The 10,918-nt window shown below is 41.7% G+C and overlaps 1 protein-coding gene across 4 annotated transcripts in view; it reads right to left on the bottom strand.

Annotated features, from left to right (window-relative positions):
* Window positions 1-354: 354 nt before the first annotated feature.
* The window catches only part of LOC117513633 (grainyhead-like protein 2 homolog), a 53,100-nt gene continuing 42,536 nt past the window's right edge, over window positions 355-10,918 (bottom strand). Inside the window, exons 8-15 of one of the 4 annotated variants that reach the window (XM_034173861.1) lie at window positions 9,896-10,054; window positions 9,771-9,828; window positions 8,413-8,552; window positions 8,294-8,331; window positions 7,943-8,034; window positions 2,159-2,244; window positions 1,959-2,023; window positions 355-1,082 (exon numbers count right to left, since the gene is read on the bottom strand). In XM_034173861.1, coding sequence (XP_034029752.1) covers window positions 968-1,082; window positions 1,959-2,023; window positions 2,159-2,244; window positions 7,943-8,034; window positions 8,294-8,331; window positions 8,413-8,552; window positions 9,771-9,828; window positions 9,896-10,054 — 753 coding nt within the window. In that variant the 3' untranslated portion in view covers window positions 355-967. The remainder of the gene's footprint in view (window positions 1,083-1,958; window positions 2,024-2,158; window positions 2,245-7,942; window positions 8,035-8,293; window positions 8,332-8,412; window positions 8,553-9,770; window positions 9,829-9,895; window positions 10,055-10,918) is intronic. The other 3 variants (XM_034173864.1, XM_034173862.1, XM_034173863.1) reach the window with 3 other exon arrangements.

Below are 10,918 nucleotides of genomic sequence, written 5' to 3'. Positions count from 1 at the left end.
CTTTCAGAGTGGCCTTTTATTGTGGGCAGTCTAAGGCACACCTGTGCACTAATCATGGTGTCTAATCAGCATCTTGATATGGCACATCTGTGAGGTGGGATGGATTATCTCAGCAAAGGAGAAGTGCTCACTATCACAGATTTAGACTGGTTTGTGAACAATATTTGAGGGACATGGTGATATTGTGTATGTGGAAAAAGTTTTATATCTTTGAGGTCATCTCATACAAAATGGGAGCAAAACCAAAAGTGTTGCGTTTGTTTTTGTTGAGTGTATAATATATATATATATATATATATATATATATATATATATATATATATATATATATATATATATATATATATAGCCCAAATGTTGGAGAAAAAGACCGAGAACTTGTTACCTATTTTTCCTGTGTGGGAATGGAAGTAGAGCACAGACAGCAAAAGAAAATGAGTGGGTGAGTGAGTTATTCTCACCCTCCCACAGGTTCCACACGTAAAAAGAACACGGTACAGTATTCAGTGAATCCGTAAAAAAGAAAATTGTAGCATTTGTGGAATAAGAGGACCTCTGTGTCAGACACAGGTGCTGAACTAACAGTCACTGCGTTAGGCGAGTGCGCACCAACGAGCACGTGGGATGAGGACTTTCTGTGGAGTGAACTGTTCAAACATCTGGTCCATTCGTCTAAAAGCATCCGTCAACAAGACGGAGAAAACAACAGGTGTTGATTTTAATCCATGAAGGAAAACTACCACCTTCGTCCTGAGAACCTACAACAAACTGTTTGTGATGCCTGAAAGGAAAAGAAAAAAAAAAAACCTTGGCTCAGTCTGCTGTGGATAAAAAGCTCCTGATGCGTCTCCACCTGCTGCACATGATGCACGGACACATGATCACTGTGAAGATAACGTGGCATGACGGGCTTGTCTCAGTCAGCCACAAATGATCTATGTTCAGAACGTTGGGTCTGAATGCAGCTTCAGATGTCTGACAGTGTGACGCGCAGACAGTCTGCAGAGCTCTCCATTGCCAGCGTGAAGGTGTCCTCATTAGAGTAATGCTGAATTATGTTGTCGTCCATGTTCACCAGCACTCTGAGGAAGAACACAACACAAAGATAATGTGTCATCTTCAAAAAAAAAAAAAAAAGAGTCTGCACTGACCCGCGGCGATTATCAGTGCTCAAGCCTTGTTAATCTCACCACTGACAAGTGCCACTTTTCTGCAGAATGCTTTTACAACGTACGTATAGTTTGACCTTTTGATCCCACAGACAGTAGGCTTCTTAGAGTCCACATGCCCATCACACAAACCCAGTTTGGTGACAATCAGGCAGTTTCAAAAATTACTGCACTCAGACTTTTACAATGTATGCTCCAGTGAACTTGACCTATTGACCCCAAACTTAATGGGCTTCTTGGGGTCCATATTCCCAACATATACCACATTTGGTGACAATTTGGGTAGTATAAAAGAAGTTATTGGGTTCATAACATTTTTACAAATTATGTCCATGACCTTGACCTTTGACCCCCAACGCATCAGGCTTCTCAGGGTCATTATCCGTAATGCATACACCAGGTTTGGTGACAATTACAAGTACAACTGAAGTTATTACACTCACAAGTGAAATACTGACTGACACCCCACACATAGGGACATCCAGCATGTGTGTAGACACACACACAGCCTTCAGCCCTGTTTTCCATCTTATGCAGATCTTAAAGTGCTTTCAAATGATGCCTCTCACACACACACACACACACACACAAAGAGAACAAGAAGAAACACCAATATGTCCTGTACAATTTTCTCCAAGGTCAAGCTCATGTTTAAGAATAGGAAAAGCTATTTTTGTCACTGATCTCCAAATAAGATGACTGCACCAGAGTGAATGAAACTGTCAATGTCCAAATACTTATGGACCTCACTGAATGATGCTCGGCACATTGATCTCGAATCTCACTCACCCTTTTTTGCTCTTTTGGTAAACTTTGGACATTTTCTCAACAGGCACAGAATACTTCTCTGAGATCTGTGGGGAAAGAGTGAAGAAACGAAACAGTTTTTGTTTGATTGATTACAACACATTCTGTCTGACACAGTGAATCCAGTGTGTTTGTTCTGTGATTTCACCTGACAGCAGATAAAAAAAAAAAAAAACACTTACGGCCTCCATCAGTGCCTTGAGGGTTGGAGATCGAAGCATTAAGGCATCAAACACTTCGTCGCCTTCCTTCCTCACATATAGCAGGACTGCAGGGGTCCAAACAAAAGACGAAAGAGAAAATCAATCGTGGGCATCGTAAGCTTTGAGTAGAAATTCTACATACAGTTGTGCTCAAAGGGCAGAATTTTAGACTTTTTTTTTTTTTTTGCCATTTTTCAGAGAATAGGAATAATAAAAACATTTTTCCATTCATGGTTAGTGGTTGTGTGAAGCCATTTATTGTCAAACAACTGTGTTTACTCTTTAAATCACAACAACAGAAACTACCCAAATGACCCTGATTAATAGTTTACATCCCCCTGTTCGTAATACTGTGTGTTGCCCCCTTTAACATTTTTGACAGCTTGGAGTCTTTTGTGGTAGTTGTGGGTGAGGCTCTTTATTTTATTTAACCAGGTTAGTCCCACTGAGATCAAGACCTCTTTTGCAAGGGAGACCTGGGCAATTATAAAGTTTCCAATTCACCTAACCTGCATGTCTTTAAGTGTGGGAGGAAACCAAAACACCCAGAGGAAACCCAAGCAAACACAGGAGAACATGCAAATTCCACACAGAAAAGCCACAGGTGGAAATTGGTCACATGACATTCTTGCTGTGAGGCAACAGTGCTAACCACTAAGCCACCATGCTGCCAGATGTTTATCTTCGCTGATGGTAAAGTTGCCCATTCTTCTGGGTAAAAACCCTCCATTTCCTATAGATTCCTGGCCTGTCTTGAAAGTTTGAGATCTCCCCATAGTGGCTCAATGATATTGAGGTCAGGAGACTGAGTTGGCTATTCCAGAACCTTCACTTTATTCTGCTGTAGCCAATGACAAGTTTTGGATTGTTGTCATGTTGGAACATCTAAGTACATCCCATGTGCAGCTTCTGGGCTGATGAATGCAACTTTTCCTCCAGTATTTTCTGATAACATGCTGCATTCATCCTGCCATCAATTCTGACCAAGTTTCCTGTGCCTTTGTAGCTCACACATCCCCGAAACATCAGTGATCCCTCCGTGCTTCACAGTAGGAAGGGCATACCTTGTTGACTCCCCTCCAAATGTAACGTTTATGGTTGTGGCCAAAGAGTTACATTTTGGTTTCATCACTCCAAATGTCTTTGTTCTCTGTGCTGTTTGGTGTATTGTACGCAAGATACAGTAGTGTTCAGAATAATAGTAGTGCTATGTGACTAAAAAGATTAATCCAGGTTTTGAGTATATTTCTTATTGTTACATGGGAAACAAGGTACCAGTAGATGCAGTAGATTCTCACAAATCCAACAAGACCAAGCAGTCATGATATGCACACTCTTAAGGCTATGAAATTGGGCTATTAGTAAAAAAGAAAAAAGTAGAAAAGGGGGTGTTCACAATAATAGTAGTGTGGTATTCAGTTAGTGAGTTCGTCAATTTTGTGGAACAAACAGGTGTGAATCAGGTGTCCCCTATGTAAGGATGAAGCCAGCACCTGTTGAACATGCTTTTCTCTTTGAAAGCTTGAGGAAAATGGGATGTTCAAGTCATTGTTCAGAAGAACAGCGTAGTTTGATTAAAAAGTTGATTGGAGAGGGGAAAACTTATCCGCAGGTGCAAAAAATCATAGGCTGTTCATCTACAATGATTTCCAATGCTTTAAAATGGACAAAAAAACCAGAGACGCGTGGAAGAAAACAACCATCAAAATGGATAGAAGAATAACCAGAATTGCAAAGGCTCACCCATTTATCAGCTCCAGGATGATCAAAGACAGTCTGGAGTTACCTGTAAGTGCTGTGACAGTAAGAAGACGCCTGTGTGAAGCTAATTTATTTGCAAGAATCCCCCGCAAAGTCACTCTGTTAAATAAAAGACGTGCAGAAGAGGTTACAATTTGCCAAAGAACACATCAACTGGCCTAAAGAGAAATGGAGGAATATTTTGTGGACTGATGAGAGTAAAATTGTTCTTTTTGGGTCTAAAGGCTGCAGACAGTCTGTGAGATGACCCCCAAACTCTGAATTCAAGCCACAGTTCACAGTGAAGACAGTGAAGCATGGTGGTGCAAGCATCATGATATGGGCATGTTTGTCCTACTGTGGTGTTGGGCCTATATATCGCATACCAGGTATCATGGATCAGTTTGGATATGTCAAAATACTTGAAGCACACTAGTAAACGAGCAAAATCTTGGTTCCAAACCAACAAAATTATTGCCTTGCAGATGTGAAGAAATCATGAAAAACTGTGGTTATACAACTAAATACTAGTTTAATGATTCACAGGATTGCTAAAAAAGCAGTTTGAACATACAACCCCTGGCAAAAATTATGGAATCACCGGCCTCGGAGGATGTTCATTCAGTTGTTTAATTTTGTAGAAAAAAAAGCAGATCACAGACATGACACAAAACTAAAGTCATTTCAAATGGCAACTTTCTGGCTTTAAGAAACACTATACGAAATCAGGAAAAAAAATTGTGGCAGTCAGTAACGGTTACTTTTTTAGACCAAGCAGAGGGAAAAAAAAATATGGACTCACTCAATTCTGAGGAATAAATTATGGATTCACCCTGTAAATTTTCATCCCCAAAACTAACACCTGCATCAAATCAGATCTGCTCATTAGTCTGCATCTAAAAAGCAGTGATCACACCTTGGAGAGCTGTTGCACCAAGTGGACTGACATGAATCATGGCTCCAACAGGAGAGATGTCAATTGAAACGAAGGAGAGGATTATCAAACTCTTAAAAGAGGGTAAATCATCACGCAATGTTGCAAAAGATGTTGGTTGTTCACAGTCAGCTGTGTCTAAACTCTGGACCAAATACAAACAACATGGGAAGGTTATTAAAGGCAAACATACTGGTAGACCAAGGAAGACATCAAAGTGTCAAGACAGAAAACTTAAAGCAATATGTCTCAAAAATCGAAAATGCACAACAAAACAAATGAGGAACGAATGGGAGGAAACTGCAGTCAACGTCTGTGACGGAACTGTAAGAAACCGCCTAAAGGAAATGGGTTTTACATACAGAAAAGCTAAATGAAAGCCATCATTAACACCTAAACAGAAAAAAAACAAGGTTACAATGGGCTAAGGAAAAGCAATCGTGGACTGTGGATGACTGGATAAAAGTCATATTCAGTGATGAATCTTGAATCTGCATTGGGCAAGGTGATGATGCTGGAACTTTTGTTTGGTGCCGTTCAAATGAGATTTATAAAGATGACTGCCTGAAGAGGACATGTAAATTTCCACAGTCATTGATGATATGGGGCTGCATGTCAGGTAAAGGCACTGGGGAGATGGCTGTCATTACATCATCAATAAATGCACAAGTTTACATTGATATTTTGGACACTTTTCTTATCCCATCAATTTAAAGGATGTTTGGGATGATGAAATCATTTTTCAAGATAATGCATCTTGCCATAGAGCAAAAACTGTAAAAACACAGAGAAAGTTGGAGCCAGATTGATGAAGAGTACTGTTTGTCACTCATTAAGTCCATGCCTCAGAGACTGCAAGCTGTTATAAAAGCCAGAGGTGGTGCAACAAAATACTAGTTGTTGGGAAAGTGTAAGTACACGGACCCACAACAGGGGGCGCAAATGAACGGACAATGGAATAGGTCAAATAACACACTTTACTGTTGTGAATATGCACAACAAGGACAACAGATTACAATAAAGGACAAAGTCAAATTCACACAGGTGTCGTGTGGGCAGGCTCGAAGATAGGAGACGCCTCTCCAAAGTAGAACCGGAACCACACGGTTTCCTCCGCCACCAGACCCCGGGAATACTGGAGCCGCCAAGTCCCGAACTCCCAGGTGGCCACTGCCTCCGCGTGTCGGACCTGGTACTGCTGGCGAGGAATAAAGAACAGTTAAAGGAGGGCGCGTTCGCACCCAGGAATCCGAACGGCAGGTAAGCTACCTCCACCTCTCGTTGGGAAGTTCTCTCAGAGAAATGCACAAAGTCACAAAGATCACTGTCAAACAGTTAGCTGAGTACGTTACCTTCTCGGTAGAAACGATATCTCGGCAAAGAGGTGGAGACGTCGTCCTGCTGATATACTCCTGCCGATCAGATGATTGGTAACAGCTGTTGCAGGTGATGCGTGACAGCTGTCACCCTGGCTGCTCCTCTGAGGCGGCTGCGCCCTCTGGTGCCTGGAGCCCGCACTCCAGACAGGGCGCCCTCTGGTGGTGGGCCAGCAGTACCTCCTCTTCTGGCGGCCCACACAACAACTAGTGATGTGTTGGAGCGTTCTTTTGTTTTTCATGATTCCATCATTTTTTCCTCAGAATTGAGTGATATTTTTTTTCCTTCTGCTTGGTCTAAAAAAGTAACCGTTACCGACTGCCACAATTTTTTTTCCTGATTTCTTATAGTGTTTCTTGAAGCCAGAAAGTTGCCATTTGAAATGACTTTAGTTTTGTGTCATGTCTGTGATCTGCTTTTTTCTACAAAATTAAACAACTGAATGAACATCCTCCGAGGCCAGTGATTCCATAATTTTTGCCAGGGGTTGTAACAGTTTTGAGTTTGTAGCTTCAACAGCATATGCTACTATTACTGTGAACACTCCCTTTTCTACTTTCTTTTTTTTTTTTTTTTTACTAATAGCCCAATTTCATAGCCTTAAGAGTGTGCATATCATGAATGCTTGGTCTTGTTAGATTTGTTGGATTCCTGTTTTTGGTGTTGTCTCGTTGCCCCTCAAGTGCACCGGTTGTTAATCTCAGCAACAGTAAAGCAGCTGAAACTAATTAACACCCCATCCCCTGGCTGACCAACATCCCAGAAGTTGAATTGATGCTATACTCTGATTGAAAAGGGTTCCTTTAATTTTTTGAGCAGTGTATTATATATATAAATAAAACTTGTATGGCATCCCTACAGTAATAGCATATTAATAAACTTTAGGGGAACAAGTGTGTTCAGAAGAATCTGAAACAGGTTTCAGCTCAACAGGATCACCAGGTGATCAAGGTGCAGATTTGTGAGGGGGAACAAAAAGATATACTGATAGTTTTAATTTCCTGCCACTTTTTGGACTGGACAGACATGTATTAAGACATTCTAGAACTAGTTTGACAATTAAAATGTTAGGCTCTTGGTCAAATTTGACTAACTGACTCAAAACATAATTTGACGTGGTTATTGGAGAACTATAAACCATCCATCCATCCATCTTCTATACCCGCTTACTCCATTTAAGGGTATCCCACCAGTCACAGGGTGTGAGGCGGGGTTCACCCTGGACAGGGCGCCAGTCTGTCACAGGGCTACATATAGACAAACATATTCACACCTGCACACACACCAATGGACAATTTAAAGTTTCCAATCCACCTAACTTGCATGTTTTTGGATGTGGGAGGAAGCCGGAGCACCCGGGGAGAACCCACGCAAATACAGGGAGAACATGTAAACTCCACACAGAAAGGCTGCAGGTGGGAATCGATCTCATCACCTTCTTGCTGTAAGGCAACAGTGGTAACCACTAAGCCAGTGTGCTGAGAACTATAAACCATTTTTAGAAAAGTTTGATTTGATTTCAGTCAGGGAGACCAGTTGGTGCAAATTACCGGTGCTGTGTTTTCATTATATTCCATCATTAATCAATAAACCATGTTGTCAAGCTGAAAGACCAGATTCTTTAACAACCACAGAGGAAAAAACAAACTTGTGATATTTACACCATGAAGTGATTCAAGAGAGGTGAGGAGAGAAAACTAAAGCCTACAGACCTTTCCTTTCCTGTTCTGCTTTGGACTTCTTTGGAAGAGGTGGACAAACCTCTTCCTCGGCGGAACAGGAAACCTTCTTCATCATCACACTGCTAACACACACACACACACATCATTTAAGGGAAATCAACCATTACCTTTAACAATGGGTGGATAATCAAAGGGACTGAGCAGGCACAAGGTCAGGGGGCCCAGGAGATTTTTTTTTTTTTTAAATCTATCATATGCTCAAAATAGCAACAAAATAATAGTGTAGCTGGCATTAGAGAACATATGTATAACTTTTGTCTGGTGCTGCACAGAGTTTCATTTACGGTGGCACCACACAGACCAGAACCTCGAGACACTCACCCATCCCTGTTGGCCTCCTCCGTGTTGAATGCAAACACCTGTAAAAGCAGTGACATGAATGAAACCTGTCGTCACGGCAGCAGGTTAATCTGATGTTTACTCTGCGATCGAGTCCCGACCTGTCCGGATCTCTGCAGGTTTCCAAAGTGGACATCGGGAATGAAGAGGACCGGCTGCAAGTCCAGATCCACCATGGCCTTAAACAGAGTGCTGTCGGCCCTCTCGAAGGGAGGAGTCGTCCCCAAGCTGCTGCTTTTTCCTGATCCAGAAACACGAGCATGAACTCAGTATGTGCATGTTACTGATCGACTGCTTTGATTCAGTTGATCTGATGTCACTGTCTGTGGTTACTGCAGAAATCAGCTTAACATTGGAGAAAAACAAACCTTTTTTTGCAGAGGACAGTAACATGTATGTCAATGGTAAAATGGACTTCAGCCCTGTTTTCCATCTTATGCAGATCCTAAAGTGCTTTCAAATGATGCCTCTCACTCACACACACACACACAAACACACAGCAGCGTGGACCCGCCCCCACCCCCACCCCCGTGTCCTCTGCTCACAAGCCCGCCTCTCTGACCTCGAGGCCAGCGATTCCCTCTGGTGGGCCATGAAGGTACTGCGGGTGAACCATGGAAGTATTTGATTTCCAATTTTGTAATAAACTTTAAAATTACTTTTAAAATACTGACTAGTTTTAAGTTTAATCAGAAGTAATAAAACAAAGACACAGGATACAAGTCACGTTATTTATCTGATCTAGACTGACATATATGTCATCTTAGTCTGGGATATTGATCAAAATTGTGATTAAAGGGGTTTGGGGGTGGGGTTGGATGATGTTCAGACTTCAAAGTGGGCCCCGGGGCCCCTGTCATGGATGAGGTCTGAAGGTCTGGGGGCGGGTCTATGTCAGAGGTTAGTAAATTAGTAGGAATAAATGAATTGTAATAGCAAGTATTGGCCAACAGAGGTCAGTAATTAATATCTTAATTGTAAAAAAAAAAAAAAAAAAAACCCACTGGTAACTTCATAATAAATCTTTTCCAGGCAGTGACGTTTTGTCAGTCACACATGTGTTTAACAGTTTCTTGAATTATTATATTATTCTAGATTTTATACATGTCCAGCTCCACAGTGATAAGTGAGTGACATTGCAGTAGTGGGAGGAGCTTGCAGTCTGACAGTAGAGTGCACTTCAATGAGTGCCTCTCTCATTATTTTGAAGCTTCATCTTTTTAATATCTTGGTGAAAGGTGTGAGGCGATGATCACCACTGGTGTTTAGCTGGTTCACTCAAACAATTAAATCGGATCTAATCAGGATGGGAAACCCTTTAAAATTTGGGGTGGGTTAAGGGCGGAGCCAAAACATGTTTTAACTATTGTAAAATGCAGGCATGATTTTATGATTTTCAGTATCAGGTGTTGTGATGCGGGTTAAAAAAAAAAAAAAAAAAAAACACACAGTCACTGACCTCGTGTCTTCTTTCTGAACTGTTTCTTCTCCTCGTCGCGGAGCTTCCTCTCAGCGCCCTGAAGAACAAACGACACTTTAAGCAGCAGAAGTTGTGAAGAAGGCCTGGTGGTGACGCTGCCTCACCTTGTCACAGAAGACTTTGATCTGGGTGAAGGCCCTGTGGATGGGCCTGCTGCTGCAGCTGTTGTAGCTGTACGTGTCGATCTGGATGATCAGAGGCATTCCCTTCACGCCCTTCTGCGAGGAGAAGTCTGTGCTCAGACAGTTGACTGACACATAGACCTGAGCCACAAAAACCACAAGACAAAGCTGTCACACCAGATTTGTTTTTCTTTGTTTTTCCCCAAGATGCAGATATTTTCAAGGTGCAGACAAAAAGCATCAGCCGTAACTGTCAGGTATCTGCACACTAAAAAAAAAGGGGGTGTTTAAAAAGAAGACTGCAAATTATTTGGTTCCTTCTTTGGTGCTGAAGAAAATTCAAAGTCTGGATGCACAAATAGTGCAAGATGCTCATCCTTACTGATGGTCCAGGTGCCCACCCGCCTGAACCACCTGTGCTGCACCAAGTGCTGCTATGCAGTGGACAACCTCTCAAAACTGCACCGACCTCCATCCTCCAAAGACAAGGCCGCTGGTGCTCTCCTGTGGTTTCTAAATTCAACCATCAGGATGGGAAAACCCTTTATCTGTGCAAGTACTCACAGAACACAAGTGTGAATATCAGTGGTGCCACTTGACAGCCTACAGTACATCTAGAAAGTATTCACAGCGCTTCGCTTTATCCACATTTTGTTATGTTACAGCCTTATTCTAAAATGGAGTAAATTAATTTTTTTTCCCCACAAAAGTTATTCACAACACCCCGTAATGACAACATGAAAAAAGTTTATTATTATTGTAAATTTATTAAAAATAAAAAATGAAGAATTCACATGTACATAAGTATTCACGCCCTTTGCTCAATACTTTGTTGATGCACCTTTGTCAGCAATTACAGCCTCAAGTCCTCTTGAGGCTACATGATGCCACAATCTTGGTGCACCTATCTTTGGACAGTTTTGTCCATTCCTCTGCAGCACCTCTCAAGCTCCATCAGGTTGGATGGGGAGTGTCGCTGCACAGACATTTTCAGATCTCTCCAGA

Source organism: Thalassophryne amazonica, chromosome 7 (assembly GCF_902500255.1).
Source record: "Thalassophryne amazonica chromosome 7, fThaAma1.1, whole genome shotgun sequence".
NCBI lineage: Eukaryota > Metazoa > Chordata > Actinopteri > Batrachoidiformes > Batrachoididae > Thalassophryne > Thalassophryne amazonica.
Note: the sequence above shows the minus strand (reverse complement) of the source record. Positions and strands in the feature narration are given on the sequence as shown.